We start from the raw sequence: 26,474 nt of genomic DNA on the forward strand, positions 1-26,474 counted from the left end.
GGAAGCCGAGGAGACGGGGCCCGGAATGGGGGTACGCGAGACCACTCGAGGTAGGCGGCTATCCCCTCTCTAACTCAACCCATTTTTGAACAGGTGGGCCAGGGATCTGCCCTTCAGGCAAACGTGGAAGCTCTCTCTCTCTCCTCTCTGCACCTCCCTCAGCTGAGCCAATTCTTCTCTGGTTCCCTTTGGGGGCATTAAGCTTCCTCCTGCTGGCCTGCGACTCAGAGAGCATCTTTTCCTCCTTCCTATCATCCTTCCTTTAACTGGCCTCAGCGAGCATCCCCCCTCCTCCTGATTGGTCCCTGGTCAGAGCTGAAAGGGACCATCTGGATCTAGTGAGCATCCTTCCCCGCTTCCTCCTCCTCCTCCTCCTGATTAGTTCCCAGCCCATGGGGCCCTTTGAGTGGATCCCCAAGGAGCGTGGAGTTCACCCTGCCCCTCTGACAATGTCCCCAGAGTGAGGCTGGGCCAGGTCAGGGCCCCTCACCCCTCGGGAGAGAGGGAATTGAGAATGGGGGGGGGGGGAATTGCTTTATGGCCCCACAATCCGGGCATTAGACCCGTTATGAAGGGACACCATCATTCTCAGCTCCTGGGTCCCGCTGCCTGCTGAAGTCTGGATTCCCTGGCAGTGTCCAGCCTGGCCACCCCCATCCCGCCCCCGCCAAACCGGCCGAACAGAACTGGGGGTGGGGAGGGAGTATAAACTCTGGTGGGAATTGAGAATTTATACTCAGGGACATGGGAGGGGAGTGTGGTGGAGGGACGGGGTGAGAGGACCTGCCATGACACACGAGGTTGTGTATGGCTGTCATCGTCAAAGGTCAGCACCATTGAAATCGGGGGTGGGGGAAAGAAAGAAAGAGAGAGATATGAAAGATCCAAAAGAGGTTTCAAGATTCCACCAAATGGGTGTACAACACTGCTCCTCCAGGGGTGGGGGGCAGCGAAGGGAAGCTTGGAGGGGGATGTCTCTCCCCGCCCCCCGCAACTCCAGAGAAATGGAGTCAGGAAGGGGACCCAGGGTGCCAGAGTTCCAGGCTGGGTTCTTCCAGTTAGGACGTGGGTTTCGCTAGCCCTCAGGGGGCCGAGGGGGCTGGGCAACCACAGAGCTGCATTCTGGAGCGGTTCCCCTGGATTTCTGAGGCTCCGGGGACTCCTATTCTCTAGCGATGGAAGGGCGTGGGAGGTCTGGAATGGGGGAGGGGGACCCTGCTCCTTCCTTCAGACAGCCCGGTCTGCTCCGTTACATCTGCAGCGACCTCAGAGCTTGGCACAGAGTAAGGGCTTAACGGGTGCCTTCACCAGCCACACCTGGGCAGGGGCAGACTGGGTGAGGGCTTCAATCTGTCTCGGAGGTGGAGGAAAGCCATCCCCAACATCCATCCGTGGGGTCCCTCGCCCACGGCCCAGAGCCTGAAGGTCTACGAGTTCCCCCAAAATCCAGGCCGGGTGGAGGGGGCGTTTAGCCCCTCGGCCTGGCTCAGCTCAGAGTCCAGCTGGGCCCTTGGGCAGACCTGGATTGGTTAGAATGTAAACTGCTTGAGGGCAAGGGTAAGCTCATTCTTTAGGCTGTAAGCTCACTTTGGGCAGAGGATATGTCTATTTATTGTTATAATGCACTCTCCCAAGTGCTTAGTACAGTGCTTTGCACACAGTAAGCGCTCACTAAATACGATTGAATGAATGAATGCATACTAACTCTATTGGACTCTTCCGACTGCTCAGCCCACCCCACAATAGGCCAAGAACTCCTCCTTGAAGGCAGGGACCCTATCCAGTAAGACCAGAGAGCCCGTCGTGGGCAGGGAATGTCTCTGTTGCTGAATTGCACTTCCCAAGCGCTTAGAACAGTGCTCTGCACACGGTAAGCGCCCAATAAACACGACGGTGAATGAATGAAGTCTTTATTTTTATGCTCTTAAGTGCAGGACACTGTACTAAGCGCTAGGGTAACGGTAGCATTTGCTAAGCGCTTACTCTGTGCCAGACACTCTTCTAAAAAGCCGGGACAGAAACAAATCAATGAGGTCGGACACAGTCAGCGTCCCACACGGGGCTCGGGTGAGGGATGAGGGAATCGAGGCACAGTGAAGTGACTCGCCCAAGGTCTCACAGCAGACGAGTGGCGGAGCGGGGATTCGAACGCGGGTCCTCTGACTCCCGAGACTGTGCTCTTTCCACTAGGCCACGCCGCTTCCCTAGAGGAATCTCCCAAGTATTCAGTGCAGTGCTATGCACACAGTAGACGGAAAACTCCTCGAGGGCAGGAATCGGGTCCGCTACCGGATTCTCCCCCGAGCTCCGTCCAGTGCTCTGCACAAAGGAAGCGCTCAATAAATACCGTCAATTAATCGACTGTCTGAGGCCACTCTGTTGCCCCCCCCCCCATAGTGGGCAGACGAGGGGGCTGACCACTGCTCCGTCTCCGGGCCACTTCCCAACCACAGGAGAGAGAGAGGCGGAGGCAGAGAGCCGAGGATGGAGCGGGAGAGAGAGGAGAGAGACAGGGTGTTATTCAGAGGGCATTACCTTAAGAATAATTTCTAATGTAAAGATACTAGTGAAGACATAGTCTGCATTGCCTAGGATCTGCAAGACAAGCACAGGTGAGTTAGTGGCTCGGAAGGGGAAGAGGACGGGCGGCCACCAAGGCCAGCGTGTTAGCGGCGGAGAGTGTGGACAAGAGGGTCGGGGAGGGGGGTGGACAGAGAGAGGGGACGGAGGCCCACGGCCACTTTACCTTCAGAGCAATTTCAATGGTGAAAATGGCAGTAAAAACTATATCAAAATAAAATAAAATCTGCAAAACAAAAGGAACGGGGGTGGGGAGAGGAGGAGGTTGTCAATCTGAGGGCTCACTGGAATGAGAAGCCACAACGGGCACACACCACGCACATTCCGCACGCTGCCCACACTTCCCAGGCTACACACGTTACACACAGCGCACTCACCGTACGTAGTTTACACCTCACCCCTGATTCACACCCTTTACGTGGACCACCGGCCGCACACGCTACACAAGATTCACACGCCGTTCCTGCTCGGGCCACACGCTACACCAGCTGCATGCGATTTACACGCTACACGTTACACTCGGTTCACAGGCAAGTCTTTCCGGCCGCAGAGGGCAGGGAAGGCAGGGAATGGGGAGGAGTGTGCACACCTGTGACATCATCTGGGGGGATTTAGAGGGGGTGGGGAGGGAAAGGGATGAGTTCCTGGGGCTGGACCGGTTTGAGGGTGCTACAGAATGTCCCCTGCGGGCGTGGAGGAGCAGGAGAGGTGTGTGTTGAGGGGTGGGCTTAGAGGGGGAGCAGGCTTCGCTCTCCCTCCAGCCCAGACCGGCGTCAGTAAGCCCTGGGAGGACACGATGTATAATTCGCCCTTCCAACCGCCCAGTGGGTTCGTTCCACGGAGTCTGAGGGGAGAGGGATGAAGCGGGTCCCCCCCTCCCTGAGCCGGATACCACCCTAGAGGCATCCACCCTCGCCGCCACCACGCCCCCCGGCACCCAGCTTAGTACCCTCGCCCGGGGCCCAGCCAAGGTCCCGGGGCAGCCGGCGGCCCCGTCCGCTTTCGTGGGAACGAACCTCTGGGCTATTGGAAAGCCCCAAGGGAACGGTTAAAACCCACCGAGGGACTGGTGGAGCCCAGGGCTCAGACACCCGGGAGCTGGGAATGTGGGGCCCCAGAATCCACCCCACTCGGTGGGTCTCTGTGGGCACAGGTCACAGCCTGCCTCTGGTCACAGGAGGCCACAGCCAGCCGGGGATGGGCCAGTGGCCAACACCCGGAGCCGGGCCGGGTCCCCCAACTCCTTCCCCCTCCCTGCTGGAGGGAGAGGAACATCTATGGCCTCAGGTCTCCCCGATGACAAAGTTGGCAACCCCGGACATGCAAGGGGCAATGGAACCACCCCTAGGGCCGGCCTTCCGCTCTGGGAAAAATGAAGAATCCCAAGGGGAGGTGGGTAAAGACGGGGGTCCCAGACGTCTCATTTTACTGGAAAATCCCAGAGGGCAGAACTCAAAAGAGAAACAAGACAGGACCGCCCCCCAGCCCAGGGAGGTGTGGTGGGGAGAAAGGGGAGCCCAGATCCGCGGGACTCTCGACCCAGCTCGAGAGGCAGAGGGTGGGTCCTGGATTTGCTAACCCTGGGCCTATTGCTAACAGCTGCCTAGTTGGGGGTGAGAGTGCCGGGGTGGGGGGATCTCCTGGGCCAACCTCTAGGGCTGACTGGGCATGGAACAGACTCAATCCAAGGTGCAGGAAATTCACCTGGAGGTAGCCGGATTCAGCAATGGAAGTGTTCCCTGTCAGCCCCCTTGAAAACGATCCCCAGACCCCACCAGAGCACTGGCTCCCAGCCGCCCACCCTCTCGGATCTACGACCGGTCTAGGCCCAGGACCTGGGGGTGCGGCGTGGGGGCGGACCTGATTCCGGAAGGAGGAGTTGCGGACGGGATCCTCCGCGGCCAGGGAGACGCTGCTCAGCAGGATGAAGAAGAGGATCAGATTGGTGAAGATGGTGTCGTTGACGATGCGGTGACATTGGCGACGGAACCTACCACGGACGGAGGGGGACAGCGGTCGGCTCCGAGCGCCGGCGGCCACCGAGGGGGAGCGGGGGACGTGTGGGTGTCGCCCCCCGTACCTGTTGCTGGGGCCAAAGATGAAGAAGGCGCTGGCATCCGGCATGGGCACGGCCTTCTCCTTGAGGTGCAGTTCCGACAGCGGGCGAGGGCGGGGGCCAACCGGCATCTCGGGCTCCTCCTCCTCCTCTTCCTCCTCCCCTGCAGAAGATAGGGCTGAACTGAGCACCTCTCATCCTCACCTCTGTCCGCACAGATGGACATACGGGGGCTGTGGATGCCTTGGTCCGGCCCAGCTCAGACCCTCAGGGCCCTGAGATGCAGCCAGGACCCAAGGCAGGGTGGTGGGGACTCCTGAGTTCAAGGTCCCTCCCCGCCTGAACCGAGCTGGGGGACTCCCGCGCACCCCACGTTCACTTTCAGAAAACACACACCGGGAAGTGATGGGAAATTATGGCAGCTCCTTCTTCCAGGGATCTCAAAGCCCTCTGTCAGTCCCTTTGGTATCAGCCTCCCAGGGGCCAGAGGCCCCTCTCCCTGCAGCTCATCACAGCCCTCGCCCTGCTCTGCTGAAGGACTGGTGTCAGCCTCTCTCTTACTGGAATCCCAGCTTCCCTCCTCACCCAGCTCGGCCCTCTGCCCCTGCCTGCCCTCGAGAAGGGAGCTGTCAACTCGGGTCTGGTGGGCCATGGCCGGCGGGGAGCCCTTCCTGGCAAAGATGCCCCCCGGGCCTGGACACCATCTCTGACCACCCTTGGAGAGCCCCCCCCCAAGGAGGGTCTTCTGACCCAGGCAATTTGCCCCGAGCCTGCCAGTTGACTCGGGGCTCAGTCGGGGAAGGGTCAGGCAGCCAGACCGTGGTCTCCGCCTTGAGGAGTAAGAAACACCCCTAGGGAGGGAAGGAGGGCGGGGGGCAGGTTGGGGTGGGAGAGAGTGGACTGAGGGGGGAGGTGGGTACCGCTTTGCCCCGTCGGGCTCCAGAGAGAGGGGGGGAGGGGTGAAAGAGCCGGGTGGCAGGCTGCCTCCTCCCCATCCTCCACCCCCACCCCACCAACGGGACCCTGAGGGAGTCTGGGGCCCGGATCTGGAAAGACAGCTGGGGCCTGGGGGAGTGTCAGAGCCGTGGCAGTGGAAGGGGAAGGTGGGAAGACGTGGAATCGAAGCCGAATCAACCCCTGAGGATTTCAAGGGCCGGGAGAGCTCAGCCAGAAGAGAAAAATCAGGCCTCTGGTCCCTCTGTCTTCCTGCCACCCCTCCTCCCCAATTGGTGGTGGAGAGAGAGGCTGGGGAGGGGCGGGCTCTGGGTTAATGGGATCCCCTGGTCCCCCCAAGTCCATCCATCTATCGGGTTTATTGAGCACCTCCCGAGGGCCAAGCGCTGTACTAAGCACTCTTGCGAATGCGGACTGCCGGTCCCTCCCCACCGGGTCAGCCCAAAGCCTGTGATGTGTGGCATCTGTGGCCCGTGAAGAGGGCCCAAGGAGCTTCTGATGGGATGGGGATGGAACAGTCCGGAGGGGCGGGCCGTTTGCAGAGCGCGAGTTGGGGGGAAGGGGGAGAAGAGAGAGGGTAGGCGGGCTGTAGTAGTGCTTGCCCAGCAAGGCAGAGGCAGAGACAGAACCAGTTGCTTCCCTTCCCCCGGCTTCAACACCTCTCTCTCCCTCAGTCAGAGGCCACGGGATCAGCGGGTTGGTACCTGTAGCCTCCGGGTTGGCGTAGGGGGTGTTCTCCTCATTCTCATTGGGCTGCAGGTTCTCCATGTTGATCTGGGAGGGGAGAGGAAGGAGAACTCGGCTCATCACTATTCCGTAGGCTGAGGCCCCAGCTACAGACCACATTCAGGAAGTGCCTGGTGACCCCATCACCACAAATCCTAACTGACCTGGAGTTGCACTTTTACCTTGCACATGCTGGTCATTTACTGTCAAGATGCAGAGACATCCTCATCGATCCTTCTCTTTTCCTCCCAATTCTCCCCCAACGTCTCCCAAACCCTGGCCCTCTCCCCTTCACCCTCCCAATCTCCACCCACGGAGGCTCCCCCCGACCACCCCAGCCGTCTCTGACAGCTCCCAGGTGACGTTTCCTCTCCCCCAGTCCTCCCAGTCAGGACCTCATATTGCTGTGGCATGCAGAACTTAAAAGCTACTGTGGAGAGATCCCATCCGTGCCCCCGACCGGGGCTGATGAGCTGAGACGTGCCCATCACGGCATCCTGCTTTGCTCGCCCTCTAGATCCTTGCAGGACTAACGGAATTAAGCCCGTTCCGGGATCCCGGTCTCTTGAGATCCAGATCTCTTCGAGATACTTGTTTGAAGAGAACCACACATCTCCCTTCTGCTTCCCGCCAGGCCGGTCCGTCAGCTACAGGGGTCCCCCAGCTGTTTGCTCTTACGATGCGCTATTTGACAGCGATGAAGCCCCGAGTCTTTAAATATTCTCCTCCTCCCTCTCGGCTTGTATAAGCCCCCTTTTGGCAGGCCACAAGGCAGATGATCGGGTCTCTCTGTCATGTCCACTCCCCGCTCGTGTCCCCTCCGGCGGAGCTGGGTGACTGAGCTTTGCTTTGATCCTGATGAGCTGGACCGGGACTTCATCGCTGGTGAGCTGGTCCCGCCGCTGAGAGGGGATTTGTAGGCAAGGTTGTTCTGGGAACTGGTTGGGTCTTCTGTTGTGGATTCGGGCCACCCAGGGGGCCAGACACCTCCCCTTCTCCCCTGAAGGAAGCTCGAAGACCTACTGTGTGCTCCTCCTTCCTCCTGAAGCACCAGGAAACTCTTCCCCTCTAGACCATAAGCTCCTTGTGGACAGGGATCATGCCTACCAACTCTTTTGCATTGTCAACTGATCGATCAATCAGTGGTATTTATTGAGCATTTTCTATGTGCAGAGCACTGTACTAAGCACTTGAGAGAATTAGCAGAATTAGCAGATACGTTCCCTGCCCATAATAAGCCTACACCTTCTAAGCATTTAGTACAGTGTTCTGCAGGCAGTAAGCACTCAATAAATACTACTGATTGACTGATTCCAGAGCCAGGGGAAGCCTCAATCCCCTAGGCACAGCAATGCCCCAACTACTCTCTGCAGAAGGCTGTGGACACGCCCAAGAAAACATGCAAGCCACTCTGACTTGTTCTGCAGATTCAACCCAGTTCCTCAGACTGACAATAAACCAGAAGAGAAACAAAGTCACGAATCGGGCCACTCTGGAGAAGCTCTTTTCACGACCCAAACTGTTCAAAGCCGTCACCAAATTCTGCTACGTAGGCAGTCCCTGACCGGGCAGAGGGGGAGAATAGAAGGAGACCAGAGCGGTTTTCAGGGAGCTCATCCATAACCACCGCCCTGACCTGCTCTAGCCGAGGGCGAGAAAACGGTCCTGCAGCTACCGACCTTGGTGGCGGGCACCGAATCTCCATCAGCGGTGATGGACTTCAGCTCGATCTTCTCCTCCTTGGTGTCCTCCTCCACGGCCGGCTTCTCCGCCTCCTGCTTCTTCTCGGGGCTGGCGGTCCTGGCCGGTCAGCAGGAGGAAGAACAAACACACATTTACTGGGGTGAAGAGGTAGAGACTGTTTGCCCCCGGAGACCCCTGCTGCCCACGTTGCCCCCGGAAAATATCCCTTTCTGGGTGCAAACCCAGCTCCCTGCTCCTCCCCGGCCCCTCTGATCACAGCTCTATCACGGGTGACCTTGGCCAGTCCTCCCCAGATGCCCCTTCTTCTGGTCTGCCACGGATTAAGGGTTTGGAACTCAGATTTTTTAAAAATGGTATTTAACAAGCACTTAGTATGTGCCAAGCTCTGAAGCTGATACAAGATAATCGGGCCAGACACAATCTCTGCCCCTTATGGGGCTCCCAATCTAAGTAGCAGGCAGGACAGGCATTGAATCCCCATTTTACATATGGCAAAATAAACAGAGAAGCAAAACTACTTGTCCAAGATCACACAGCAGGCAAGTGAAGGAACCGGGATGAGAACTGAGGTCCTCTGACTCCCAGGCCTGGGTTCTTTCACTAGGCCAGATGAGGGAGAATTTTGGATTTTTCTGGAGTGCCACCCGTGGGCAGGCTGGGATTTGAGCCTGATGAAATCACGTCAAGTTCTATGGGCCCAACTCCATCTGATATGGCCTGCTGACAGCGTTCCTGGGCATTTCCCAAACTCTAACCCAACCATGATCCTGACGCCAGCCTAGCCTCAACACACGCGTTTCCTAAACCAGCCATAATTTCAGTCAGACTCCAAATCCTAACCATGGGGTCTGCTAGACCAAACATGCTTCTGGCCCTCTAATTCCAACCTTGATCCCTAGCTCTGACCTTAACCCTCAACCTCACCCTTTTTAAATGATACTTGATAAGCACTTACTATGTACTAGGCATTGAACTAAGCACTGGAGTAGATACAAAATCACCAAATTGGACGCCGTCCATGTCCCACATGGGGCTCACAGCTTTAATCCCCATTTTACAGATGAAGTAACTAAAGCCTAGAGAAACAAAGCGACTTGCCCAAGGTCACACACAACAGACTTGTGGCAGAGCTGGGATTAGAACCCAGGTCCTCCGACTCCTAGGCCGATGCTCTTTCCACGAGTCTGTGCCTAATCTCCGACCCTTAACTCCTATCCCTAACCTCAACCAGAACTCATTCTTGTCTGACCGACTGCACCTCTGCAGGGCTTGCATAAATTAGGTCCCGGAAAGGGGTCCCGCTATAAGGTTGGGGGGGGGGTGGTGCCCAGAGGGACTGTTTCCCTGCTCCAGAGACCCCAGGAGAGTGGTTATCCATGACTCTTGGAGCCTCAAGGGGTGTCCAGCCAGGATTTCCCTCCCCAGGACAGGGGGTCTCCAGGAACTCCACGAAGGAAGGATGCGGGATGATGGCTGATTACCCACTCCCCAGCCCCCAGCCACCCCCAGCCCCTAATTATACAGCAGGAGATGCAGCAGCCATCCACGGGACTAGCCTGGCAACCGCCAGTCCTTAGGGTCCCCGGGCTCCTAACGGGGCTGCTTTGACCCCCGGCCTCCCCCTCCCTCCTGAGGTAGTTTAGCTTAGGGGGTTACCTAGCTAGCTTTTTCCTCTCTTTCTCCTCCTCTTCCTCCTTCTGAGCAGACGTGAGGCTCTCGGCATCAGCCAGATTGTCCACTGCTATGGCCAAGAATACATTCAGCAGGATATCTGCGTGCGGCAACACTTAAAGAAAACGGATCTGGGGCAGAGGTTCTTGGGGGTGGGGAAGGAGGCGGGGGGGTCCCGACAACACCGAAGATAACCGCTTCTCGACTTCCATTTTCCCTATTCGCTTTCAACCTGGTTATGTCTTTTTTTTAAAAAAAGTATTTTATGAAGCACTTACTACATGTCAAGCACTTTTGAAAGCATTTAGGGGGTAGATACGAGTTAATCAGGTCGGACACAGCCCCTGTCCCACTCGGGGCTCTCTAAATTGGAGGGAGGAGGATTTAATCTCCATTTTACAGATGAGGTAACTGAGGCACAGAAAAGTTAAGTGAATTGCTCAAGGTCACACAGCAAGCTATTAGCAGAGCCAGGATTAGAATCCATCTATCCTTGCTGCATTTCTGGGGAGAGGTGGATACCCTCGTTTTAAAGATGAGGAAACTGAGGCCCAGAGAGGGGAAGTGACTCTCCCAAGGTCACACAGTAGAAGTGGAACTAGAGTCCCAGACTCCCATGTGATCCCCCAGCCCTATTCCTGCAGGAATTAGGGGTTCCCCTCTGTCCTAGAGAGAGGTCAAGAAGGGTGAGCAAGTTTTTAATAATAATAATAATTGTGGTGTTTTTTAAGCACTTACTATCAGCCAGGCACTGTTCTAACCGCTGGGGAAGATACAAGCAAATCGGGTGGGAAACAGTCCCTGTCCCATATAGGGTCAACAGTCTCAATCCCCATTTTACAGATGAGGGAACTGAGGCCCAGAAAAGTGAAATGACTTGCCCAGGGTCACTCAAACACTCAATAAATATGACTGATTAAAAGAAGCAAGAGTAGAAGCAATATAAGTAGTAATATCAGTAGTAGAAATAGTGACAATAGTAGAAGAGGATTTGCTGAGCATTCCTTGAATGCACTGCACCGTGCTAAGCGTTTGGTAGAAAACTCCTCCCGCACAGGTGATTTGGAGCTGATAGAACATAGCTGATAGAGCTGGCTGTGATTTCAGCCAGGTCGAGAGTAACAGCAGAAGGGAAAGACCGGAAGCCCGTTGGTTAGAAAAGTTAGGTCAGTGGATGGATAATCATTAATCATAAGTACCTCCATTAATCACTAATAACAACCATGGTATTTGTTATCCACGCACCATGAGCTAAGCGTTGGGGTTAGGTACAAGTTAATCGGGTGGGGCACGGTCCCTGTCCCACCCGGGGCTCACGGTCTAAGAGGGAGGGTGAAGAGGTACTGAATCCCCATTTCACAGATGAGGATACCGAGGCCCCGAGAAATCAAGCGACTGGCCCCCTTCCACATAGCCAGACAAGGGTGGAGCTGGGATGGAAACCCAGGGGTCCTGAATCCTAGCCCCGGGGCTCTTTTCACTAAGTTAAGGCTACTTCCCAAAAGGCACCAGGGCTGGAAGAGCGAAGTGAGGGCTTTCTCCAAGTTGCCCGGCGAGGGGGCCATGGGATGGCGGGTTTCGGGGGCAACGTGGGGACGGAGACACCCCAAGGGAAGAGGGAAAGTTGGGAGCAGAGCGGGCCAGGACCACCTCCACCCCCTCCCTCCTGCAAAACCGCCATGCTTCCTCCCTTTTCACCCGGCTTCGGCTGCTCCTGCCTTGGTTTACCCCTTGATCAAGAAAGACCAAACTGAGGCCCGGTCTGGGCAGTGAGGGAGGGGTGGCCGGTGGGGGTGGCCGGTGGGGGTCGGGGGGGGAATAGAAGAGGGGGAAGGAGGGCAGCGGCAAAGGATACAGTTTCCACAGATGAAGAGGATGATGAAGTAGATACAGACCAACATCCCTGGAAAAGAGGGGCCGCCATAAGCCATGATTCCATCATACATCACCGAATTCCAGTCCTCCCCCGTCAGGATCTGAATGACACATTCCCGCCAATGGGACACAGCGTTAGACCACACAGCACACCTGGAAAGGCCCCTCCCCTCCCCTGAGACCTCCCCCCGCACCTCCCAGCCCCTCCCCTCCTACGCCCTCCGACACGCCCCGAGAGGAGGCCAGGACCGGTGGACCGCTGACCGCCCGGGGCCTGGAACAGTCTATCCCAGTTGGCGGGGAGGTCGAGGGTCAGCGGCAGCTTCTGAGGGTCCCCTGTGAGCTCTCCGAGCGCGGGGGGCGGGGGGGATTGTGCTTAACTCTCCTAAGCGCTCAGTCCAGTGCTCTGCTCAAGGACGACGTCAGCTACTCGAGGGCAGGGATCGTGACTGCTAACTCTACAGGACTCTCCCAAGCACTCAGTCCAGTGCTCTGATAAATAGTTTTGATAAATACTATTGATGGATCAATTAGTTGGATTTCCAGCCAGTACATGGTCAGTAAACATTCCTTTCTCGTGTGCAGGACACTGCCGAACCAGCCTCAGTCTTCCTCTCCTGATTTCCTTCTTCCTCGGATCTCCGGCTGCCAGTTCCGCAGCCCCCGCTCCACTTCCCGCTGATCTCTCTCAATCCCAGGAAGCCCCCCTCCCCCAAACCCCCAGCTCCCAGCCTGGCTAGAAAGCAGGCAGAGGGTGGTGAGGAGCAGATATAAGCCTCCCTGTTTCCCAGATGAAATACCTGAGGCCCAGACCACGTGAGGGAAGAGGACGGAATAGATACTGTTTATTGTTACATTGTCCTCTCCCAAGCACTTAGTACAGTGCTTTGCACGCAGTGAGTGTTCAATAAATACGACTGAATTGAATGGAGGGATGCTGGTGGTTCTGGCCTGGCCCTGCTCCCTGTTGCCATAATCCCTTGAGGAGAGGCAGTGTGGTCTGGCCTGACCCAGACCCCTACAGGGTCTTCCCTGCAAGCTGGAGGGGAATGGAGAAGTCTGATCCATGGTTTTGGCCCACTGGCGTTGGGGTTGGAAGGCCTGGTATCGGCCAGGGTGGTGGGGTGTAGTTGGGGGTCCTTCTCTTGGGGACCTCTCACCCCCCTGTGGGGATCCCTGACCCTCAGAGCCCCTGGGTCTGGGTCCTGAAGTTGGGCAGAGCGCCCCCCGCCACCTATCGCCGGGCAGGATCAGGGTCCTAAGCCCAGGACGGGCTCCCTCTGCCCTCCCCGGCCCCTGGCCCTCCCCGCCGGCCGCTCCGGGCCCCCGGTGGGCACCTGAAAGACGGTGAGGAGGCTCTGGGGGAAGTTGTCGAAGGTGCTTCGCCGCGTCTGCATCTCGTCGAAGTTGAACTTGCCGCCGAAGAGCTGCATGCCCAGGAGGGAGAAGATGATGATGAAGAGGAAGAGCAGGAGCAGCAGCGAGGCGATGGAGCGCACCGAGTTCAGCAACGACGCCACCAGGTTGCTCAAGGAATTCCAGTACCTGTGGACCCAGAGGCGCCATGGAGCCAAGACACCGGGGCCCCCGAGGCTCGGAGGGAGGGGTGGGGGGGAGGCGGGGACCCCTGGGGACCAGGGGAGGCTTGCGGTGACTAGTGGAGGTCCATGCAGGGATTGGTGGAGGCCGGTGGGGACTGGGGGATGTTGGAGGAGGCTAGTGGAGGCTGCTGAGGGCTGGTGAAGGTCAGTGGAGGTTAGAGGGGACCACTGGAGGCTGGAGGGGACTGGAGGATGTTGGCGGAGGCTGGTGGAAAACAGTTGAGGCTTGTGGGGTCCAGCCGAGGTCAACGGAGGTCAGTGGGGACCGGTAGAGGATGTCGGTGGAGGATGGTGGAGGCTGCTGACGACCGGTAGCTCACTGTGGGCAGTGACTTTGTTTATTGTTATATTCTACTCTCCCAAGAGCTCACTACATTGCTCTGTACACAGTAAGTGCTCAATAAATACGAATGAAGGAATGGGTGGGACCAGTGGAGGTCAATGGAGGTCGGTGGGGACCAGTGGAGGCTGGTGAGGCCTGGAAGACATTGGTGGAGAGTGGTGGAGGCCGAAGGGGGCTGGTGGAATCTGGCGGGGACGAATGGGGATCGGTAGAGACCAGCGGAGGCGTAGGGGGACCGATGGAGGTTGGTGGGGACCAGTGGAGGCCAGTTGCGACTGCTGGAGAGCGGTGGAGGCTAGCGAGGACTGGGGGAAGTCAGCGGAAGCCTGCGGGGATGGGGATGGGGATGGGTGGAGGCCAGAGGGGTCGGCTGTGTCCTGCATTTCCTGCCACCTCCTCCGTATTCCCACCCTCCAGCCACCGAAGCTTTTTCATTTCCAGCAGTGTGGCTTAGTGGCCAGAGCCCGGGGCTTGAGAGTCAGAGGACATGGGTTCTAATCCCGGCTGTGTGACCTTGGGTAAGTCACTTCACTTCTCTGGGCCTCAGGGACCTCATCTGTCAAATGGGGATTAAAAGTGTGAGCCCCACATGGGACAACCCGATGACCCGGAATCTACTCCAGTGCTTAAAACAGTGCTTGGCACATAGTAAGCGCTTAACAAAGACCATCATTATTATTATTCCGGCTGAAGTATTCACCTTTTCCCAGGCCATTTCTCCACACTCACCTCCAGCACTTGTTACAAACCACGCACTTCTTCACTACTGATATTACTGCACGCACCGCCGGATCTATTAGCACCAACTCAGAAGCAGCGTGGCTCAGTGGAAAGAGCACGGGCTTGAGAGTCAGAGGTCATGGGTTCGAATCCTGCCTCTGCCACTTGTCAGCTGTGTGACTGTGGGCAAGTCACTTAACTTCTCTCTGCCTCAATTACCTCATCAGTAAAATGGGGATTAAAACTGAGCCCCAAGTGGGACAACCTGATCACCCTGTATCTACCCCAGCGCTTAGAACAGTGTTCTGCACATACTAAGCGCTTAACAAATACTATCATTGTTATCTACACACCCATCTTTCCTTCCTCTTCTACTACCTGTAGATTATTTTGGCGTCGTGTCCCCCTCAAACTGTCAGCTCCTTGAGGGCAGGTATCATGTCTAACAACTCCATTGTGCTCACCCCAGCACTCAGCCCAGTGCTCGGCCCACAGGAGCCCGGAAGCTCTGCGAAGGCCGGGAACGCGGCTAGCAACTCCGTTGAACTATTCCAAGTGTTCGGTCCAGTGCTCTGCACACGGGAGGCTGGAAACTCCCTCAGGGCAAGGATCTTGTCTACTAACTGTACTGGACTCCCCCAAGCGCTCTGTCAACAATAGCCGGGAAACTCCTCGAAGGCAGGGGTCTTGTCTACTAATTCCCAGGTGTTCACTCCACTGCTGTGCACACAGTGGACGCTCAATAAGCACGACCGGTGAATAGAGTGGTTGATGGCTTCTGGTGGGCAAAGGGAGTCAAAACCCCAGCTCCCTCTGGACGGCGGCCCGGGGGGTCGGAGGGTCGGGTCTTCCCCTCTCACCTCGTGATCTTAAATATGCGCAGGAGGCGGACGCATCTGAGGACGGAGATGCCCAGGGGGGACATGATCTGGGTCTCCACCAGGATGGTCTCCAGGATGCCACCGCACACGATGAAGCAGTCGAAGCGGTTGAAGAGGGAGACGAAGTAGGCCTGCAGCCCCAGGCTGTACGTCTTCAACAGCATCTCGGCCGTGAAGAGCGACAGCAGCACCTTGTTCGCCGTGTCTGGCCGGGGGGACGCGAGACCAACGTCCGTGAGTGGGGGGTGCCCACGACCCTCCCCTCCTGCCCGGGGCGGCAGCCGTGTGTGTGCGGGGGCTGGTCGGAGGTCACTGGGTGGGTGTTGGCCGGGGACTTGAGACTGACCGATCTACCAACTCTGTTGCAGAGTCATCTCCCAAGCGCTTAGTGGTACAGCGCTCTGCACGCAGAAAGCGCCTAATCAATGCCATCCATCAATACCGTTGATCAAAACCATTGATTCGCTCTATTTATTCAACCCTCCCTTAGCCCTTTCCATGACACTAATTTATTTATTTACATTACTGTCTCCCCCTCTACACTCTCAGTTTGTTGTGGGCAGGGATTGTGCCTACCAACTCTGAATTCTCCCAAGCACTTAGTACAGTGCTCTGCACACAGTAAGCACTCAAATACGATTAAACGAGTGAATGAATGAATTCGGTCTCTAAGTTGGCCCAGCCCTGGTCTTTAAGCGGCTGGGACGGGGACAGGGAGGAGGAGGGCGGGGAGCAAGGGGCGAGGAAGAAGGGGTGCAGGGAGGTGTGTGGGGGAGAGGAGCGGGGGTGTGTGGAGGAAGGGATCAGCCCCTCACCTTGGACCTCGGTGAGCCAGTCGGGCTGGTTGTAGTGCTCGGAGGCGATGGTGAGAGTGTTCAGGAAGACCAAGAAGATGACCAGCCAGTAGAACACGTTGGACTTGACCGCCGCCCGGCACTTGCGCCGGCAGAAGCGATTCCACCGACGCCAGTAGCGGCTGCAAGAGAGGGTTGGGAGAGATGGGGGGAGTGAAGACTGTCGTCGTCGTCGTCCCCCACCCCAGCCAACCCCCAGGGCTTGACATTCCTGATGGGGGCCGGGGAGGTTGAGGGGTCAAGGTGTGGGTGGGTGGGCTTTGGGAAACCTGGCTATGGCCACTGCCCGGTCAGCCCCACAGACACCACCCCCTCCATATCAGGAGGCGTGGGTTTTCCTCTCCCCCTGCCCCGGCACCAACCCATCAATCCCCAGGCCTCTGCCCCACTCCCTCCCCCCAGACTAAGGGGACAGATGCTCTAGATTCCTCAAGGCAGACACGGGGTGGTCCCCGGACAGAGTCAGGGTGGGCAGGTGGCCTGGGGTCAGCACCGGCCCCTCTACAGCCCGGGTGACACCAGAAGGCCCCGATGCCGTCCGTCCACCCGCCCTGGGCCCTGCAGATGCCCTGCCAAGGACTGAACATAGTAGTCATCTGCCCTGCTGCCAGGAGGCAAGGGACCTGACCATGCTCTCTGCTAAGGGAAATCGAGGCACAGTCTGTGGTGTCAGCAGCCTGGGCTTCCGTTGCGGCTCCAGGGATGGGTTGGGGATCCCTCTGGGAGCCCCTCGGCTAAGTCCTCTTCCATGTACTCGGCCCTCCCCGGGCTGGAGCCCCTCACTCTCCTCAGAGATTGTCAGCCGGGGCGGGGGGGCTCTCTGTTCTGTTTTATTCTCTTTGCCCACTATGTGACCTTGGGCAAGTCACATAACTGTTCTGGGCTTCACTTTCTCCATTTGTAAAATGGGGATTCAATACTTCTTCTCTTTCCCCCTCAGACTGGGAGAGCCATGCGAGACAGAGATTATATCTGACCTGATTCACTTGTATCTACCTCAGCGCTCAGTACAGTGCTTGGCACCATGGTAAGGGCATAAATAGTATTATTATTCCCTCTTGGCACTTTCTGTTCGGGGGCAGGTACCGGCCAGACACTTGTCACTCCCTGGCAGCCCTTCCCTCAAGCCCCCTCCCGCAACCCCCGCCTCTGGGAGCCCGGGATTGACTGCATACATCCCCCTCCACGCCGGCCTGCCACAGACATGGCTCCGTGGCCTGTCACGCTGGTGGGGGCTGCGGGGGGGCGGGACACGTGGGGGAGGGTAATTATTCACCAGAGAAGGTATTTAAAGCTAATTATACCCTCCCGCTCTGCAAACGAGAACACGCTTAGGGAAATGGAGTCTCCGCAACTCTCTTTACCGTCTCACAGATGGGATGGTGTTTGTGTGTGACTGCGTGTGTGTGGCATGTGTGCATCTCTGCTGTGCATGTGTGCAGCTGCAGATGCACCTATGTGTGCGTGTGTGTCCGTATGGCTGTTCAGAGGAAATGGAATTGGAATGACAAACTGGGGAGAGGGATTTCCCTTCCTTCTCCACTTGGTCCGGCCCCCTGCTTCACTCCAGGCGGCTCATCGGCTGGGCAGGGGAGTGGGCTTTCCTAGGATTGGTCGTGAGCCCTCCCGGACCCAGGCCCAGAGTCTCCCAGCCCAGACCGGGTGGCGTAAGCGCTTAAGGAATAACACGCTCATTATTATTATCATTATTAGCAGAGGGCTAAACTGCTTAGCTTCAGAGTGTGGGCTAGGATTGGAACACCGGGTGTGAACAGCTGAGAGAGAGGGACCACCCTCAGAGAATGGGGGGAAGGGGGGTCCACAGTGGTTGGGACGTTAGAAATAAATTGCTGCATCTCGCTCACCTGAACTTGGACTTGGAGATCCGATGCCTGCAGAGGAGATAGAAAAATCAATATGGGAGGCAGCTGTCTCCGGCCCCGCCCCAGATCCAGCAGCCCCTTGAGGGTTGGGGGCTGGAGAACCTTGGCTGAGACGGCCCCCTCCCCCTGAGCTTTCCGGCTCCAGCCCCTCGCCGGCGTGTGGAACGGTGGCATGAGGAGGGGAGGCCCGAGGAAGGGAGGTCTGAGCTGGGGAAACCTCTAAGGACGAGAGGCTGAGGGGTGGAAAGCTGAGGTAGGGAGGTCTGAGGAGGGAAGGCCCGAGGAGGCTGGGCCAACGCCACGGGGGTCCTGGGGAGGGGCTCTCCCTAGGACTCTACCTGGAAAAGCGAAGGCGGGACACACGAGGCCCAATCGTCTGCCTGGATGCACACAGATACACACGTGTGCCCCCCTGCACACCACACCCTCACCTGCACGTGGAGGCTGTCCCACTTGCTGCTGGCAATACCCTTAGTCTCCTATTCCTAACGAAGCTTCCACCCAAGAGCCGTGCAGCTGCAGGTGTTATTCCACAGTGCTGTGACTGAGGGTCCCTGGGAGGGAGAGCTACGTGGGGACACCCTCCTGGCACTGCCCCAGTCCCGCCCTCCTCCATGCCTCGGCCCTGCCCCCTGCCCCAGCTCTGCCTGAGGCCGGATTCTCTGGTTGCTCCCTGCCTGCAGCCGCATCAACCCGACCTCTCGCTTCCCATTTCCCGCGGTCACGGGCCGGTCATACTCACGCCAGCCTCGCCCCGCAGCTCTGGCCCTCGATGTCGCCGCCGGCCACGTTCTCGGTGTTGACGGACTCCGTCTCGCTGGTGGGCATGCTCACTGCAAGAGGGGCGGGGGAGGCCGGTGGTCAGGTCGGTGGGGAGAGGAGGGAGGGAAGGACCCACAGGGGACCCTGCTGCCCCTGGGCGGTGGGGCAGCAGGTGGAGAGAGGCTTCCAAAATGCTCCTCTGCAGTGACACCAAAGGAGCGTGTGAGTGTGTATGGGTATGGAGAAGATAATGTGGCCTTGTAGGAAGAGCCCTGCCCTGGTAGTGAGGACGCCTGGGTTCTAATCTCATTCATTCCTTCATTCATTCAATCATATTTATTAAGCGCTTACTGTGTGCAGAGCACTCTACTAAGCACTCGGGAAAGCTCAATAAAAAAATAAAGAGTGGCAATTCCCGGCCACTCCGTCACTGGCCTGCCGCGTGATCTTGGACAAACCACTCTGCTACTCTGGGACTCAGTTCCCTCATCTGTAAAATGGGGAATTAATATATGTTCTCGCTCCCCTTTAGACTGTGAGCCCTGTGTGAGACGAGGCACTGCGATACGATCATATTTATCTACCCCAGTGCTCGGCACAGTGTTTGGCCCACAATAAGCTCTTAATAAATACCGCAGTTATTATTGCAATTATTTTTATTAAGAGGCTTCGCCGTCCTCCTTTGGAAAGCCCCCAAGATATCTCCGCTGCCCCACCGCTCTGGACCCCTGGTCCCCAAATGATTCAGGATCGTGAGTGAAAATGATTTTAAGTGGGTTACCCCCGACCCACTTTCTAAAAGTCCAGGGAAGGACCCCAGCCCTCTTTGAAGCATCCCTCCAGAGTATTCCCGAAAGCATCTTGGGAAAAATCTTGGATGTCATCCTGCCATCTGCTACCTCTCTGCCAGGCTCCCAGACGCCCAGGCAGGCCCCTCAGAGGCTGGGGATGGACCCCGACCCCGATTCGCCTTGGGGCCTCCTTCCGGTGTCCCCTCCAAAGCACCTTGGGAAATTCCAGGGCCAGCAGCCCTCGGGATGGGCAAGGTGCCCTGTTGCCAGGCCCCCAGCTGGGATCTGCCTCGCATCAGCAGCATTTTGGAGCCCCGCTGACTTCACACCGAGACCAACTCGGGAGAAACTCTCGCGGATGGAGGCGTTTTGATCCTTACGTCTGGGACTCTTAATATCCCCCCTGAACACCTTTCCTCTCTAGAGTCTTCCTTTCATGATTGGACCTGAATCAAATGCTCTATTTAAGCTCCCTTTTTCTCCTCCCATTAGCATTCTGCTGTCATTTCTCACGAGGGCTTGGCTCGTCCTCCTTTCAGAAGAGAAAGGGTTTTTGAGCCTCTGAGAACTGGGGCGGAGGCTCGAGATAGACAGAAGGCCTGGGGCGCAGGTCTGCCCGAGGCAGGAATGTTAATGCTATGGAAATCTACTCGCCATTCCAAGAGGGCCGGGAAGAGACCATTCACTTGGTCTAAGGTTAAAGCTCCCAGCACCCAGCTCCTTCCGCTTTTCCAATGGATCCCGCAGCGGGGAATGGCTATGTTGGACCTTCCAAAGATGGACACCACCAGCTCCTTCTCCAAGGTGGCAGCAGGACAGAAGGAGTCCTAGCGGCGCACACCTCAGGAGTCTCAGAACTGAGCTTCCTCGGGGTGGCCGATGGGGTTGGTGGCGATGCTGCGGTGATTCGGCCTTTAAGCCTCATATGGGTCATGGACTGTGTCCAATCTGATTGGCTTCTATCTATCCCAGCGCTTATAGTAAGTGCTTAACAAATACCAGGAAAAGAAAAAAAAAGCATCTGCAGGATCAGAAAGGCTTTCCCATGGGTCACCTCCTTCAAAAGGAGGCTCATCTCCTCCAAGAGGAGGCTCATCTCCTCCAAGAGGCCTTTCCTGACTAAGCCATCCTTTCCTCTCCTCCCATTCCCTTCCGTTCTCTGACTTGCTCCCTGTATTCATCCAGCCCCATGGCACTTATGTCCATATCTGCCATTTATTTCTTTATATTTGTCTGTCTCCCTGGCTAGACTGTGGGCAGGGAATGTATCTGTTCTGTTGCTACAGTGTACTCTCCCAAGCGCTTAGTACAGTGCTCTGCACTCAGTAAGCGCTCAATAAATACGACTGACTGACCCGACCCCCTGGTCCCCGCCCCGGGCCGTGAAGCGGTGGGCAGCGGCTCACTATTTCTGGGTTTCTCCTCCTCCATGCCTTCATCCTCGTTGTCTGGGTCGATGTCCTCCGCTTGGGTGATCCAGTCCAGGTACCCCTTCAGGTCCTCCTCCAGCTGCTGCTTCTCTCGCAACTTCTGGAAGTCTCCTCGTGCTTTTGCCTTCTCCCTCTCTTTGGAGAACTCTCTGGCAAGAGGCGGCGAGGGAGGGACGTGCCAGGGGCGGTGAGGGGGACCAAAAGGGACAGAGGAGCAGGAGGGTGGTGTGTCAGAGAGTCGGGTCGAGAGAGTAGAACACACTAGGATTAGATGATTTCTGTCGTGAACACTGAACGTCCGTCCGTGGCTCACCGCTCTGCCCTGCCCCCCAAACTCCCTCTGACTGGCAGCAGCACCCCAGAAGCTTCAGTCCACCCCTGGAAGGACCATGCTTTCACCTCCACCTGCCATTTCCCTCCCGCCCCTTCCCCCTCTGACAGTTCGGAGCCCCAGGCAGGAGTTGGGACAGGGAAGCAGGGGGAAAGGAATCTGGACCCAGGAGTCCTGGCTCCCCACTTCTCTGAGGTCAAAAGTTCTTTGGCTCTGATCGGGAATCAGTTTTGAGTTCTGCTAGCCGGCACAGCAGCACAAGAAAATGTCCCTGTCTTTGAAAGGAGAACCTTGGGGGTGTCTCCTGGCCCTAGTATGGGTATCCAGGGTGGTGGCGGGGGGTCTGCTAGAGGTCTCAGCCTCTCCAGAGTGACTGAACTCCCAGGGGGGCGCTGCCTAGAACAGAGAACCCAGGGCTGGGATGTGGGGGGTCCAGGGTTCTAATCCCGGCTCCGGCAGCTGTGTGCCTTCGGGCAAGTCGCTTAACCTCTCTGAGCCTTGGGTCCCCCCTCTGTAAAATGGGAAGATCCCTGCTCTTCCTCCTTAGAGAGTGAGACCCGTGTGGGAACAGGGTCTGTGAGTGCTCTGATTATCTTGCATCGACCCAGTGCTTATCGCAGAGAAAGCGTTTAATAGATACCAGAAATAAATGAATAAAGCCACTTGCCCTTTTCAAGGCTCCTAGAGCGCTTAGTATGATGCTCTATGCACAGTAGACATAGTAGCCTTGAGGGAGGGATAGTGTCCACCAACTCTATTGTATTCTACTCTGCCAAGTGCTTAGAATGGTTCTGGACAGACGGCTTGGCCGGGCACTGAGGGCCAGGCTCAGCTGCCCCAGGGGACTCCGGGGTTGGGAGGACAACTGGACCAGCCACCGAGGTCTGACCGAGGTCTGACCTGAGGTCCGACCTCAGCTGGCCTCGGGGGGGTGGGGAGGGACTCTGGAGCTGGGGCCGGATGGATGGCTGGACCAGCCACCGAGGTCTGATCTCAGCCGACCCAGGGGACTCTAGGGTTGGAGCTGGAGGGACAGCTGGACCAAGCGCCGAGGTCCAACCTCAGCGGCCCCGAGGGACTCTGGGGTTGGGGCCAGATGGACAGCTGGGCCAGGCATCAGGGTCCAATCTCAGCTGCCCCAGGGGACTCGGGCTGGGGCCGGATGGATGGCTGGACCAGGTAATGAAGACCGACCTCAGCCGCCCCGGAGGGCTCCGAGGATGGGGCCGGCTAGATAGCGGGGTCAGGCCCTGAGGTCCAACAAGACCCAGTTGGCTGGGGGACTCTGGCTTTTGTGACTGAACAGATGGCTGGACCAGGCACTGAGGTCCGACCTCAGCTGGCCCGGAGGATTTGGGGATTGGGGTCGGACGGACGGCCGGGCCAGGCACCGGGGTCCGACCTCAGCTGGTCTGGGGGACTCTGGAGCTGGGCAGGCTCCTTTGGACGGTGGGTGCTGGTCTCAGGGAAGGAGTCACTGTAGAGGTGGACGCTGGGAGTTGGCAAATGGAGGGTCTTAGTGAGGGATGGGGAGGGGGATCCAGGCTGGGAAGCAGCGTGGGCTACTGAAGAATTGCTTTCCTGTTCCTTCCATGACCTGCCAGCTCCCCCTGAAGCCCCTGAGGAAAGGGGGGGGGATGCAATAGCAGAACCCCTAGGAACCCACCCGCCACAACCTTGGTTCCGGGAGGCCCAGCCTGAGTAGGACCCTTGGGGTCCCGGGGAGGAACGGGGGGCATTTTCTTGTGCTGCAACATGAGATAAGGAAAGGGCCAAGCTGTCCTTCGGACAAAAGGGTCCTGACCAGCTGCCGGGGGAATGACCAGACCAGGGCGCCTGACCACTTGACCAGGCACTGGGAGATCAGACCCTAGGAGGCCAGAGGGGCTTCTGGATGGAGAAAATGCACTCCCCGCTCAGGCCTGACAACCCCACAAACCACGCCCCAAGGCCACCCCCCCTCCAGCCCCCCAGAGCCCCACGACCATCTGTGCCCCCCTCCACCCCCCACCCAGGAAAAGGTCAGCAGAGACAGAGGCAGGGAGTTGGCAGGACCGGAGTCTCTCTTGAGTGAGATTTTCGGGCAGAGAGCGGAGCCCTGTACCACACAGGGGGCTGTGGGGCTGCTGAGGATACTGAGGGTACGGAGGGTAGGCCTCCTTCTGTGACCACAGCTAATTCTTGCCCATCTCTATCCCCGGCTAAAGGAGAACTCTCCCTTCCCCCTCCCGGGCCCCTCCTCAAAGACCTGGTCAGAGAGAGCCTTCTTCTGAGGGGGCGGGGGCATTTTTAGAAGGCCAGGCCATCTTTGGTGGGCCCCCAGACCTAGCCATCAGCCCAGAGGGAGTAGCCAAAATGGCCAACTCTCGGGCAGGCCTCCCGTCCCCGGGCTTCTGGGCCTGCCCTCTGAGGTGCCCAATCAAGACTAACTACTTGCTTCATGTCCGGCTCTCCCTAGGGCTACCGGCCTCCAGTTCCAGGCCGGTGACTCTTCAGGCAGTGTGGCCTAGTGGAAAGAACACAGGCCTGAGGGTCAGGAGAGCTGGGTTCTAAACCCAGCTCTGCCATTTGCCTGGGCACGTCACTTCACTTCTCTGGGCCTCCGTTTCCTCCTTGTAAAATGGGGAATCTATACTTCTCCCTCCTACTTAGACTGTGAGCCCCGGGTGGGATGGGGACTGTGATCGAACTGATTATTCTGGACCTACCTCAATGCTCAGCCCGTAGTGAGTGCTTAACAACTGTCGCAATTATTACTGAGAAGCAGCATGGCCTAGTGGAAAGGGCACGGGTCCCGAGAGTCAGGAGACCCGGGTTCTAATCCCGGCTCTGCCACTTGCCTGTTGGGTGAGCTTGGGCAAGTCGCTTCATCTCTCTGGGCCTCAGACTTCCTCCTCTGTAAAATGGGGCGTATTCCCTCCCCCTTAGACTGTGAACTCCTTGAAGGACAAAGACCGTGTCCAAACTGATAATTCTGGATCTCCACCAGTGCTTAGTACAGTGCTTGGCACACAGTGAGTGGTTGACAAATACCACAATTACTCTTATTTTCGGTGCCCCTTTCTCAGCCAGGCGGAGGATTCCTCTTAAATACACGCGGCTGCGTGCCTACATCAGCTCCAGTGTGGCCCAAGAGAAAGAGAGGAGGCCAGAGGCGAAGAAAGAGAGACAAACGGGACACATGAAGCCATTTCCCTCATTGCTGCTTACCCGCTAAGGACACCGAGAACCAAATTTAGAACAAAAAATGACCCTATGATGATTAGCGTAACAAAATATATCCACGGCCAGTCCCGTCCTACTGCGTCATTCACCTGGAAGAGTGAACCAGAATTAACGTGATCGTATCGTCCTATCCCAAGCGCTCGGCCCAGTGCTCCGCACACAGTGAGTGCTCGGTAAATACGACTGATGGATTGATCGATAGCGGCGCCCGAGAGTCACTGGAGAGGTTTTGGGGGAGCTCCCTGGGAGGGGTCGAGGTTGGGGAGGGGGTGCCTGGAGCCCCGCCAGGCTGCGAGGGGGCCGGGGGAGGGACGCATAAAGAAGCAGCTTACCCGCTCAACACACCGAGAACCAGATTTAGAACGAAAAAGGATCCAAAGATGACCAGACTGACAAAATATACCCAGGGTAACTCATAGCCCATAGCATCCTGCACCTGGAAAGATGAAGGAAAGTTAGGAGAGAGAGCGAGAGACAGTGACAGAGAGCGGGAGAGAGAGGAAACGGATCCAAGTACCAGGGTGGGTGGGGACTGTGCAAACAGATTGGGTCGCCCAGATTCCCATTTCTTCCCTTCTCTCCCTTCACCCTCTTCCTGTTCCCGTGGAAGGAGGGCCCCGCTTCTCCTCGACTTTTCCTTCTGGATCCTAACCCGGAACCCTCCTCCGCCATGGCCTCTCAGCACGGGTGGACGGTGGCCTCACACAAACCAGATTTGACCACGTCCTGTTCCCTGCGTCTTCCCCTCCCCTGGCACACCAAATTCCCCACACCCTTCTCCCGCTCTAGTATAGCAGGAATGGGATCTATTGAGCATCCACTGTGTGCACCACACTGCCCTAAGGGACCAGGAGAACGCTAACAGGGCTGACTGACTACAAGTCACACCTCATGTTTCCCATTCCCATCCTCGATCGTGTCCAGCACCAGGGGCTAGTGAGATTGGATCTAGCCAGGGCTACTCTCTTCTGCCCCACCCAGGGTGGGTGACCAAGGGCGGTACAGAGACAAGGCCCATGGTGGCCACAATCCTGCAGGCCAGAGAAAGCAGCATGGCCTAGTGGCAAGAGCCTGGGCTTGGGAGTCAGAGATCATGGGTTCAAATCCCCGCTCCACACTTGTCTGCTGTGTGACGTTGGGCAAGTCATTTCACTGTGCCTCAGTTACCTCACCTGTAAAATGGGGATTAGGACCGTCAGCCACATGTGGGACAGCCTGATTACCTTGTGTCTACCCCAGGGCTTAGAACAGTGCTTGGCATATAGTAAGCGCTTAGCAAATACCGTGATTATTATTATTATCGTCATTAGAAAGGCCCGGGAGTCATAGGGTCAATCACTCCCATCCTCCCTGTTGTCTCTGCCCTCCATGCTTCAGGTCTCCCTCTGCCCCTCGAAACGCTCTCCGGCCTTGGTTCCTATACCCGTCCTCTGGGGTAACTTCTAACTGTTCCTTCTCTCCCCTGCAGGCTCCTTCCCCTCTCCCCGGCCCCCCACCTCCACCCCCATCACCCATCTCCAGATCCCACCCCTACCCCAGGCTCCCGCACAGCAGACCAGATGGAATCTCCCAAGGAACACCTACCCATGCAGGGTTTGATTCCCTACCTCTCAGTCTATTTGCCGCTATTTGCTGAGCCCCTACTGAGTTGGGGGGTGGGGTGATATGTTAAGCATCTGGAGGAGGGCGACAACTACAAATCATACATATTCTCTGCCTTCGAGGAGCTTTCGAGCTGATCTAGTTCCAATCTACTTTACGGAGTCCTCCATTTTAAGCTCACTTGTAAACTCCTGTCTGCTAACTGTATTGGACTCTCCCAAGCACTCAGTACTGGGCTCTGCATCCAGTAGACTATAAGCTCCTTTAGGACAGGGACGGTGTCTACTAATTCTCTTGGATTCTCCCAAGTGCTCAGTCCAGCGCTCTGCACACGGTAGACTGGGAGCTCCTTGAGGGCAGGGATGGTTGTCTACTTCCTCTGTCGGACTCTCCATCGCTGGGCCCAGTGCTCTGCCCACAGTAGACTAAGCCCCTCGGGACAGAGAGCCACGTGAGGATGGTGCCATCTGCTACTGAAATGGAGC

At 57.2% G+C, this 26,474-nt stretch overlaps 1 protein-coding gene across 1 annotated transcript in view; it reads right to left on the reverse strand.

Moving 5' to 3' along the window:
- Nucleotides 1-26,474, reverse strand: part of CACNA1C (calcium voltage-gated channel subunit alpha1 C) — a 150,281-nt gene that overhangs the window by 39,028 nt on the left and 84,779 nt on the right. The window contains exons 8-22 of the mRNA XM_029054421.2: nt 24,373-24,476; nt 20,808-20,980; nt 18,591-18,681; nt 17,831-17,857; nt 15,927-16,087; nt 15,091-15,316; nt 12,904-13,111; nt 11,547-11,667; nt 9,677-9,791; nt 7,996-8,116; nt 6,295-6,364; nt 4,661-4,799; nt 4,441-4,570; nt 2,747-2,806; nt 2,536-2,595 (exon numbers count right to left, since the gene is read on the reverse strand). Of these exons, the coding sequence (XP_028910254.1) occupies nt 2,536-2,595; nt 2,747-2,806; nt 4,441-4,570; nt 4,661-4,799; nt 6,295-6,364; nt 7,996-8,116; nt 9,677-9,791; nt 11,547-11,667; nt 12,904-13,111; nt 15,091-15,316; nt 15,927-16,087; nt 17,831-17,857; nt 18,591-18,681; nt 20,808-20,980; nt 24,373-24,476 (1,806 nt within the window). The remainder of the gene's footprint in view (nt 1-2,535; nt 2,596-2,746; nt 2,807-4,440; nt 4,571-4,660; nt 4,800-6,294; nt 6,365-7,995; nt 8,117-9,676; nt 9,792-11,546; nt 11,668-12,903; nt 13,112-15,090; nt 15,317-15,926; nt 16,088-17,830; nt 17,858-18,590; nt 18,682-20,807; nt 20,981-24,372; nt 24,477-26,474) is intronic.

Source organism: Ornithorhynchus anatinus, chromosome X4 (assembly GCF_004115215.2).
Source record: "Ornithorhynchus anatinus isolate Pmale09 chromosome X4, mOrnAna1.pri.v4, whole genome shotgun sequence".
NCBI lineage: Eukaryota > Metazoa > Chordata > Mammalia > Monotremata > Ornithorhynchidae > Ornithorhynchus > Ornithorhynchus anatinus.